The sequence below is a fragment of the Rutilus rutilus genome (genome assembly GCF_951802725.1).
Source record: "Rutilus rutilus genome assembly, chromosome: 12".
NCBI classification, from domain to species: domain Eukaryota; kingdom Metazoa; phylum Chordata; class Actinopteri; order Cypriniformes; family Leuciscidae; genus Rutilus; species Rutilus rutilus.
The window spans coordinates 37,624,584-37,636,647 of NC_140217.1; the positions used below are offsets into that span (position 1 = coordinate 37,624,584).

The following is a 12,064-nucleotide window of genomic DNA, read 5'->3' on the forward strand; positions in this document are numbered from 1 at the left end:
ATATATTGTATTATGTTACATGTAAAATGTTGCAATAATATAATATTATTTGAGTTTTATTATTATTATAATTTTTTTTAGATATTGCCATTTAGGTTTAATTTATTTCAGTTTGAGTTTATTTAGTTTATAGATTATTTCCAGTTAATTAATTCAGTGCTTCACCTTTAACTTATTTCAGTTTATTGCCAAGGCAATATTTCTAATTTTCATTTAGTTTAAGTTGTTCAACTAACATTTATATTTTATATTTAGTTTTAATTAACGGTAATAACACTGAATATAATATAATTATAATATATTTTAATTGAATTAGTGGTCAAATCTCTCAAAATCGCATCTAACGTAAAGGTTTGTGTTTATATAATGTATGTGTGTACATTTATTATATTATATTATATATATAAACAAATATTCATACACATACATATAAAATGTACACACATTATATAAACAAAAACTTTTATGTTGAGTCTGATTAATCACAAGTAATCGATTTGACGGTACAAAATATAATATATAATATAATATGCGTATTGCATAGTATATACTTTATGCATGGTAGTCAGTTTACAATATATACAGTAGTAAAGTATTTTTATTTGTAAAAAAATAGTATGCATTGATAAACTTTTCAAAAAGTAGTGTACTACACTGCTGACCTCATGCATGTTTAATTGTTTTAATTTTGTGTAAAAAAAAAAATCTCTTTTGGCAATCTGACTAAATAATAAATGAAGGAGCTTAAAGATCACGGTTGATATTGCTTCGGATTGATTCAACACACACGTCAAGCACACTGCATTGTGGGATACAGTATTCAACGCAGTGTACTCTGGTTGCACACTGCACACTTTAGCTAATGTAGTAGGTCATCTGCATATTTCATGCATACAGTGTACAGTACACACACCGATCAGAGTGAAGTTTGATCTGAGTCCAGTATTCAGAGGTTTCCGCAACACAACAGCTGCTTGTGTGTGAAGTAGACTTTGACTGGAAGCCATAAATAGTCGTATTAGCTCAGTGAGCCGTCGCTGTCGGACGGACCACAGGCCTGTGCGCTTCGCCAACTGACAGCATTTCTATGGCAACTCCGACTGACACTGACCTTTCATACATAATGATTCAGACTGAAAAATTAGGTCATACTTTCACAACATATGATTGGCAAAATATACAATTGCACTTTCATAATAATAGTCTTAATAATTTCATCTATGATATTTTTTTGACACTTTAGACTGTTGAAATTCAACCTTTATCTCCTTTTATGGAGATGTTTTTGCGAACAACAACAGATGGACTTGGCATTGAGTTTCCTGCTTGAACCTGGCTCCCATCATGCATCAGTGTGTGAGTGCTAAAAAAACGTTAAAGTCACGTTCTGTTTCGGGAGAGACATGTAATTTTAGTGTTCTGCTGCTACACCTCGCACAATTCTGTAACTCAAGTGTTTGTTTATGCAGCTCTGAAGTACATGGATGAAATATAATTAAACAACAAGTCACTTGAGCCTGTGCGCTACCGTGCTTTTACAGAGGTTAATAGGTGTGCTTTTACAGAGGTTAATAGGTGTTGGGGCGCAACAGGAAGTGGGAGGATTTAGCAGTTGCCAAATGACTAACACACAGCCTCGGGTGGCTTACTGCATTCATAAACCATATACAATATGATAAAAGACACCAATGAGTGCTTTGACATGCACAACCCATTGTGTCTAAACTGACAATACACACAACCATTCAAAAACGTATTCAATAATTCATTCAATAATCTCAGGAATAAATCACATTATATTATATTAAATTACAAAATATACAATTTCACTTTCATAATAATAGTCCTAATAATTTCATCTATGATATTTATATTTTTTTGACACTTTTAGACAGTTGAAATTCAACCTTTATCTCATTTTATGGCCGAATATTAAAATGCCTGTCAAGAACTAGCCATAATTCACCCCAAAATCCAAAGAAGAAACAAAAATGAAGCCTAGTAAAAGTCTATCCATCTAATTAGATCAATAAATTAGTTCAATTAGTGATAATTATATATATATATATATATATATAAAATCTTATTGGTCCAACCAAAATTGGAAGAAACTTTTTTTTTTTGGTTGCTCAAAATTAATAAAATTTAAATAAAGAGTCAATATATCACTGGAAGATGTTCCAGCTCATTTGGTCATATACCTCTTTCGTTCAAGATTTATAGTTCAACATACAGTATATTACAATGACAACATAGACAGCACATTAATTCTATTAAATAAGCAAACAAATAAAATGATTATTTCTTGATGTAGGCATCTACTATAAAATGCTTTTTAAAAACATCACACTTCTCTGATCACACAATGAGTAAATATTCAAGAATTGCATTGTTTAAAATTAAATTGTTTAGCTCGGAGTCATTTATAATCAAAATCAAAAATGAAAAACAGAACTCGTCTATTGTGAGATGAACCGAAATGTCCTAGTATCATCTTTAGCTTCTGGTTTTATGCTTTGAGAGTTTATTTCCTAGATTGCGCTGGTTTTAATGGGCGGCACTTCAGAAGGTTTCAGGAAGAAGATCATATGATGGACAGAGGAAGCAGGGCCTGAGGACCGTCTGCTTTCACTACTGCAGGATGGAGTCGGAGATGTGGGATGAAGGGAATGTGAGGACTTCGTTCTCTTTCAATACACTGAGATAAAAGCAGGTCTTAATTTTACTTCTGATCTTGGTTAAGCAATTATACTTGCGTAGTAGTGGTTATTAACCATCCAACAATTGCAGCGTTCTTAAAGGTTTAAAATCTCACATTTGAAGTCTGGGCCTAAAATGTGTTTACCAGTAACCATGCATACAACCTCAACCATACATGGGTTTCATCTATATCAGATCATTTTAGGGGAAACACATGAAACTACATTTTATCAAAATTTAAACACTTGAACATGCACAGTCTAAAATTGAACATATAAAAGAAAAAAGTCTGATATTAAATTTACAAATTTACATATACAAATTTTTTATATTTTTATATTTTCATACAAAATGTATATTTATATACAATTTTAGCAAATGTCTTCAAATCCAAAGTTTTTTGTCAGATTTGAAGAACCTAATTCAGTCAAATGTGCATCATGAGCCTTAAATCTTTTGAACATAAAAATGCAAAAAGTTTTCTGTGATGGGTAGGTATAGGAATATGGGGATAAGATATGCAGTTTGTACACTATAAAAATCATTATTTCTATGCAAAGTCCCCATAAAACATGGAAACCCACTGCGAGAGCACGTGTGTGTGTGTGTGTGTGTGTGTGTGTGTGTGTGTGTGTGTGTGTGTGTGTGTGTGTGTGTGTGTGTGTGTGTGTGTGTGTGTGTGTGTGTGTGTGTGTGTGTGTGTGTGTGTGTGTGTGTGTGTGTGTGTTTGTGTGTGTGGTCAATGAAGGTCCAAATGTGTCAACATCATGACCTCATTAAAGGCAGGACAGGAGATGATTCTGCTAACAACAACAGATGGACTTGGCATTGAGTTTCCTGCTTGAACCTGGCTCCCATCATGCATCAGTGTGTGTGTGTGCTAAAAAAACATTAAAGTCACGTTCTGTTTCGGGAGAGACATGTAATTTTAGTGTACTGCTGCTACACCTCACACAATTCTGTAACTCAAGTGTTTGTTTATGCAGCTCTGAAGTACATGGATGAAATATAATTAAACAACAAGTCACTTGAGCCTGTGCGCTACCGTGCTTTTACAGAGGTTAATAGGTGTTGGGGCTGGGGCACAACAGGAAATGGGTTGCCAACGGTTTAACGGTTGCCAAATGACTAACACACAGCCTCGGGTGGCTTACTGCATTCATAAACCATATACAATATGATATGATATAAGACACCAATGAGTGCTTTGACATGCACAACCCATTCAAAAACGTATTCAATAATCTCAGGAATAAATCACATATTATATTATATTATATTATATTATATTATATTATATTATATTATATTATATTATATTAAATTTACAATAGAATTTTTTTATAATATTTTGCAATATTGTGTTTTTTTTCTGGATTTTTGATGCAGCCATGGTGATGCAACCAAAACAAATTGATGAGCAAAAATAAATTGTACTTTTAATTTTAGACTGTTATCATGCCAAGCAGTGTAGCAATATATGCATATATTTTGAATTCAATTTATAAGCAGTCACCAGCTGTTAACATCTCACCCAATCAGATTTTAGGGGTGGAGCAATAAGCATTTTATAATGCTGCCATTAGGGTTCCCACACCTTTACACCAATTCATTTCCATGCCTTGATTTTGTGATATGCAATGCTGAAACATATTCATTCTAGATTAATTTGACTCATTTACAGGTGTATGAGTGTGTCAAATGTACAGTAAGTGCAGACACTCACTAAGCAGCCGAGTCGTTGAGCTGGTACTCTCTGGATCGGGTGAAGCAGCCCTGCACCCCGCTGTCGGCCCACAGTCTGCGGATGACATTGGCCAGGTCATCGGTTAAGATTCCCTGCTCCTCCGCCGCTGCAGACAGAGCAAACAGCTGCCGTGCGTCATCCTGCACAAACACACACACACGACATGTGCTGAGGGAGGACGGCAACGAGCAATTACAACACCTTGAGCACGCTTTACTGTACAATTACTGTCACTCCAAACACACTACCATGGTATATTTTATTAATGGCAATAGTTCAGATTAAAATAAACACAAAATTGCTCATATTTCCTGCTTTTATTGTGAATCATTCATCTGTGCACAAAACAACACCTCGCTCCGCCTGATGGATTTGACATCGTGCGCAAAACATTAAACCTGTACATCAGAAATGTGAAGTTGTGACAGTGTGCGGGACTCTCTGAATTATTCACTGAATCTCAGCATGACCTACATAGCAGTCCCAGACATTCCCACAGGTGTGCAGGAGCTCTTACCACTCGGCCCGTCTCTCCGTAGTCGATCTTGAGGTTGCTCATGGCTTTAATAATGGCCATTATGGACTGGATGGTGTTGCTGTACACCACGGCTCTGTACTGCTTACACTCGTCTTCTGAGTAGCCGTCTTCATGGATGATTCTAAACAGAGGGTGAAATGTGGAGAAATTAACCCAACCTTTTCAAAACCAGGTAAACTGTTTTTGATTATTATTCTGAAATATCTATATAAATGCACAGTTACTGTTACTGTTTAGATGCCGTGGGTTCAGAGAAACCAGCCAATCGCTAACACAATTAACATGTGAGCTGAATCCTCATACTATATTCTCATATAATAAATAGTACGCCAGATTAGGTTTAGTGCCTTTAAGATTTGAGAAAACATGCCAAATATTGAAAACAGTATTCAGTATTTGTATTAAATATTTGTTTGTATTAAAAATGTCAAATATACTATGCTAAAGTATGCAAAGAAAGGTGTTTATGAAGCGTGAATCCAGACATGCTTAATCTCGCAGATTGAGGATTATCATCGAGACACGACTGCCCAGAGCAGAGCTGCACATACAGTGCTATGCATAAGTTTAGACACCCATACTAAAGTTGACTAAAAAGAGGAATAAAAAATCATCTTTTGGAAACTGAACTTAATGCCTTAATTAAAAAAATTAGGAAAAATCCAACCTTTAAGGACACCAATTTTCTTTGTGAATGAATAATGCATCGTAAATAAATAAATGTTCTACCTTAAAATACAGGGTGCATAAGTTTGGACACCCCTATGTTAAATTCCCATAGAGGCAGGCAGATTTTTATTTTTAAGTATTTTTATTTATTTTTTGTTTAGGATACTATGCATCCTGATAAAGTTCCCTTGGCCTTTGGAATTAAAATAGCCCCACATCATCACATAGCCTTCACCATACCTAGAGATTGGCATGGTTTTATTTCAGTTAGCCTAATAGCTAGTTTGATTTGCATTGAGAGATGATCTTATGGAAAGTACCCCATGCCAATCTCTAGGTATGGTGAAGGCTATGTGATGATGTGGGGCTATTTTAATTCCAAAGGCCAAGGGAACTTTATCAGGATGCATAGTATCCTAAACAAAAAATTAAAAAAAATACTTAAAAATAAAAATCTGCCTGCCTCTATGGGAATTTAACATAGGGGTGTCCAGACTTATGCACCCTGTATTTTAAGGAAGAACATTTATTTATTTATGATACATTATTCATTCACAAAGAAAATTGGTGTCCTTAAAGGTTGGATTTTTCCTAATTTTTTAAATTAAGGCATTAAGTTCAATTTCCAAAAGATGATTTTTTATTCCTCTTTTTAGTCAACTTTAGCATGGGTGTCTAAACTTATGCATAGCACTGTAGACAGTAGTGCAACAATTTGGTATCACGAGGAGATGGATGGTGTCTATTAATCATGAACAGGATGAGGACGCTTCTAGAAAAGGAACCAGCACTACATCACAGGGTCTGTAAGGTGGTTTCGCTCGTGTGGAAATGTGACTCCATCACAGAAATGAAACTCGTAACAGCAGTTAGAGACGGTTTCTGCTAACACCAACCGCTTCATCTCGCACATGATGTCATTTGTTCAAAGTGCTGTTGCTGCAAATAAATATGTGACAGATGAAGCGTGGCTTTATTACTGAATATAAATAGTGTGCACGCACTTGTCTCTCAGCAGCTGCAATGAGCGACTTCAGCAATCCTATAAGATCATTACAAATCACTCTGTACGACATGCATGTACAACTTTACGAAGATGACACCTATTAAATCGTAAGCTACGACTCAAGTTAGCATAGAAGAATAAAACGTCATCAGCATGCGCTAGTGGCCAACAAATAGAGCAAGCTTAATTTTACGTACTCACTTTGGCAATTGTGGTTTTTATGTGCGCTGGAAAAAGAGGAGGAAGTGAAAGAGAATATGGATGTGGTCATGACTAGGGAAAAAGAGGCCAACTTGGCATGCCAATTTTGTAAATGGAGCTTGAGGCAAGTATTTTTTAAGTTAGTTATAGCACCATATCGCATTGATCAATACACAGCTCTGAGCCGCTTTGTTCATTTACTGTGAATCGAGCCACTCTGAGACAGAGTTATTTTATTATTAAACACAGATTTGACTGTTCGCTGTGATCGTACTTGTCAAAGGTTTAATATAGCCAAATAGCAATAAGATCGCACGGGTGTTTGAATCGAGATTGCGTTCTTTTAACGATTAATCGTGCAACTCTACGCTATCAAAGCAAAAACAAAATAACGTAATGTCAGGGTTTTTTTCCAAATATCGTGCAGCCCTACCGTATGCATACAGTAAATGGGAGTGGATGACAAAAAGAAAAAAAAAAGAAAGAGAGACATGAACCGTTTTTCTACTTACTTCATCTGTTTCACAATGGTGCTCTTCCCTGATTCACCTGCGCCTGAAGAGAGAGGAAAACAGTTTGAATGATAATGAATGAAGAGCAAGCAGTCAAACAAATAAAAAATCTAAGGTGAAAAATTATTCAAATACTGGAAAGCAACAAGTTCAATAAAGCTGCGCAGCTCCAAATGCATTTAGTCAATTTCACTGAATAGTTTCCATTTCAGGGACTTTTAAATGCTTTATAGTACATGACCTACAGGGTCTCTGCCCGACGGCTGGCCACGAGGACCGAACAGAGCACGTTCTCAAATATTCTGTGCATGATGTATCATATTATCTATCTGAAGGACCGAGGCTGTGTGTCTGCTTATTCTGAGGGATTCTGCACTTCCTTCACTCCCGGAGATGATTTTAGCCTAATACTGCTCACTGAAGCTGTGCCAAAACATCTGCTGTCAAAACTCGGCTTCTTGTTGACGTAGCCTGGCCGTGGCTCTCCGCTTGTTGTTATTTCCACTGCATGAAAGCCTGATGTTCTGAGAGGCGGCTCACAAGTTCACAGATGTATACAGAAAAAGGTCTGGGAACAGTTCGGATTATTCCCGCATGAAGTAATGAGTCTGTCTAAGTCATAAAAGCGCAGCTCTGAGCGGTTCTGCATCTGAAAATGCTGAGAGAACAAAAACCTCTTTCCGGTCCAGCTCTGAGTGGAAGATGTAGAGAGGTCATTCAATTATTTTGAGTGGAAAGATATGATACCTAATCATTCTGAGTTACTGAGTTATTCTGAGGGGAGATGAGCAACTATATCAAAAGGCTTTCAGTGAAGTGTAAAGTTTTTAATCAGATCATATTAGATGGTCTAAATCAAAATCTGCCAGAGTTCTGCCAAATGCACAGACACAGAATCATTTTAGTTTATCATGCTTGCATCATTTTTAACGTTAGGGATGTTTCAACATTTTGTATACATCAAAATACCATGGCATTAATGTCTGCATTCGGGTGCAACCACACATTCTTTTTTGTGTATGGAAAAAGCCAGAAAACACACCAAAAACCTTCTCCATTTCATTTTCTTTTAGCATGTTTTAATTTAGTAGGAGTTGTAAATGGAGACGCAGCATCTGCACAGTGGTGTCGTCAGAAGCCCCTACAGCGTCTCCTCAGCCATCTGCTGAATCATTCAAACACAGCTACCTCTACCAAACACTCCGCCTAATTTACTGCACAGTACCACAGCCCAATTACTAACTCACACTTTCATCTTTTAACAAGCATCTGAACAGATTTGACTTTTTAACCTATTCAATATTTTATGTATTCAAACCACACGCAAAAAGTGATTAAAATAAATCAAATTGATTAATAAAAAATATATATAAATAATATATAATAATGTCAAATATATATATATATATATATATATATTTATTTATTCTTGCATAAAGTTGCCTTTCCTGTCCTCATCTGGATTAATAATTGACTTTTATTGTTACCTTTGACCTACTAGTGTAATAACTGCACTGAATTTATTGTCCACTGTACTTTGAACAAAGAAAAAAAAAGGTCTTAGGAAAAGAAGAACAGAACAGCACACCTAAATATTCACCTCCCAGTGCAGAGACCCGAGAGACACAGTTACACAGCGTCCCCCGAGCACTTCTACTGTACATACAGCTCATGGGATATACCATTATACCAACTCTACCATATTACTGCAATACTTACTAATGGCTAATCGAGAAAAATAATTGATACTTACGAGACTTCAAGAATAACAAGTGAATTGTTTATTCACAAACCCACAGAGGGTAAAACAGTGTAATTGGAGACAACGGGAGTGTTTTAATACACACCAGACTCATAAACACAGTATTTTGGAGTTTGTTCCTTTGGTGAGGCTTAAAAAAAGCAGGTAAAGTTGAGGATAATATCAGGTGGCAAAAGATATGATGAACAATTACTTAACATAACAGAGTAACATCTAATTAAATAAGTACTTTAGAAATATTGTAAACAGGTCATTAACAACAGCTGCTTTATAATCAGTCGTGTTTGCAAGCATTAATATCACTATTGCTCAAAGTTGGGGTTTGGGATTAGTATGCATATCTTCGCCATACCTCAGGGACATTAGATAGTTTAAAGCTGCAATACGTAGTTTTTCCTCTTTGTCGCCATCTCTGTTTGAAATCTGCAATTGCAGTTATTCACGGAATTATCAACTTTACGTGGGTTGTGCCTCGGCACACCACAGCGCGGATGAATCCAATGTTTTGAGGAGAATGTGGCTGTCAGTCGCCGCCGGTGTGGATACTGGCATTCGCAATCACAGATTCTACTTTTGGAAGTATGACCAAAATTAGAATTTTCACCGGAAAATGTCGCCTGAAAAAAGTAACATCCACTTTTGTTCTGACCAACTAAGGGGAAAAAAGCATTGCAGTAAATCGCACTGATTAAATCTAACGATCGCTTCTCATATCACATCAAACCGTGCAAATTATACTTTGTTCTCAAATTGTAAATGTTAACAACATCAGCATTGCGTGACTACATTTAATGCTCTTCCGATATTTATCCTTGTTTTCACATGGGCCGGTTGCAGTCCCTTTTATTCTGTAGCCACTCTGAAGTCCGAAGTCTTTTGCGTTTTACAACGGGTGAATCTCCAGTGGTCACTGGTGATTGTCGTTTGAACCTTTCTGGATCCGCCATCAAATAAATAAGTTTAATTATATCAAGAGCTGTGAGAAAAGGCTATAAATCTCCACCTCCAACATCCTCACACTCATCGCCTACTAGCCGAGTCTTTATGTGGACAGATGTGAGGTAATGACGTAAAGACATGCTCGAATTTCCCGCGGAAATCCACCAGTACCGCTGGAATTAAAAACATTATTACAAGCTTACCGTTTAGAATCGAGCTAAGGCAAGCAGATATGAACACTGGCTGGTTATGTACTTGCTCAAAAATATATTTTGGATCATTTTTAACCCAAAATAATTTGCGGAATGCAGCTTTAAACAAACAACAACAAAAAACATAAAAATGTTCTTTACTGGCATTTATGGTTTCATAAAGAACCTTTAACAGTTTAATGGAATCTTTCCATTCCATTAGAGTGAAAAAAGGTTCTTTAATTTACTGAAATGTTCTTCACACTAAGAAAAAAACGGTAAGTAATGATCAATAAAAGGTTCTTTGAGGAACCAAAAATGATTCTTCAATAACATCACCGCAAAACTCACCATTTGGATCTTTATTTTTAATGTTATGTGTAATAAAAATAAAAGAATGAGAGAAATAGAGAGAAGCAAAGAGATGTGTGATTATCAGGTCCTCTTGTCTAACAAAGGCCTCTGTGTGCGTTTGGCTGGCAGAGAGGATAGGCCGCCTCTGTTTGCTATCATTTGGGCAAACATCAATGCATGTGAATGAGACCTTCACTGGCCTCATGGCAATTAGTAAGCGGAGGGGAACATGGTGTCCTCATTCAAAGAGAGAAATGACAGACTCACAAGTGTCTGTTCAAAAAGCCGTCATCATCGTATAATACTGTGGCATGCAAAAACAGGACTAATGGAACGATTCTGTACAAACCAGTATGCATGCATATGATAACACTGCAACATCTGGAGAACATTCCACCAGTTTCACAGACAAGGCTTAAGCTAGTCCCAGACTACGATGCATGTTTGAGCAGGTTTAACTGAAAGCAACTTGCACTGACATCTTTAAATATGCCAGTGACATTGTTTTGTCTCAAGATGAACACCAGTAATGTTTTTTTTTCTAAGGCATGTTTATAAAAGCTACTACAGTATGCCCTAATTGAACTAAGGCCTAATCCTTACTTAATCTAAACCCTGTCTGTGAAACCAGGCCGTTGTGTTTGATTAAATGTCATAAGCTATGTTTACATCCACCGGTTATGTGCATTTTGGAAAATCACATGTAATTGGATAACTGGACTAACCCAGTGAAACAATTTCATTGCACAGCATCTCAAATGTTGGTTTGATCATCCTGAAGTGCCTGAGTCAAAGTCTGTCATCAGAATGATTTAGCATAATGACCTCCCAGAAGCTTCTCACACGATTGCATTCCCAAACACCAGGCAAGATAACCATCCAAACACAAGATAACATGACGCCGTTTGTTGAGTTTCGTCTGCGCAATCTGATACGCAAGTAATTTATGATGTCGGACAGAAGAGGCACAGTGGCTTGGGGACAATTAGAGCAACTTCCATTTTTATTGCAGATATTTTGCGCCAATTTTCCAGGAAGTGACGATTTTGTTCTCTTGAACATGCTTTAATCGCAACTGTTTTGTGCCATATTCCAATTTTGCGCACAGGTTAAATTCATAACTTTGGATGGAAACATATCTATTGTTGGTGTACAAACATCATAAAAAGTGCAATTGGCAATTAGTAATTAGTAACACTAATTCTTAGTAATTAGTAATTCTTCTAGCATCTAACCAGAACATTTTCCAAACTATTTTCATCTGAATGAAAATGCATTTCAGCAACATGTGCTATCAGGGAACATCGAGCTTCATTCATGAAACATGAACAAAACAACAAATTCATGTAAACTGCTGAATTCAACGCAATTGCATTCAATTCCAATAGATCGAAGAGTTTTCCAGGAAATCTCATAAAATACATACTTTAAATGCAATGTAAATC

At 36.3% G+C, this 12,064-nt stretch overlaps 1 protein-coding gene across 1 annotated transcript in view; it reads right to left on the bottom strand.

Annotated features, from left to right (window-relative positions):
* The window catches only part of gnai2b (guanine nucleotide binding protein (G protein), alpha inhibiting activity polypeptide 2b), a 47,291-nt gene that overhangs the window by 5,221 nt on the left and 30,006 nt on the right, over positions 1-12,064 (bottom strand). Inside the window, exons 2-4 of the mRNA XM_084427082.1 lie at positions 7,374-7,416; positions 4,965-5,106; positions 4,427-4,587 (exon numbers count right to left, since the gene is read on the bottom strand). Coding sequence (XP_084283208.1) covers positions 4,427-4,587; positions 4,965-5,106; positions 7,374-7,416 — 346 coding nt within the window. The remainder of the gene's footprint in view (positions 1-4,426; positions 4,588-4,964; positions 5,107-7,373; positions 7,417-12,064) is intronic.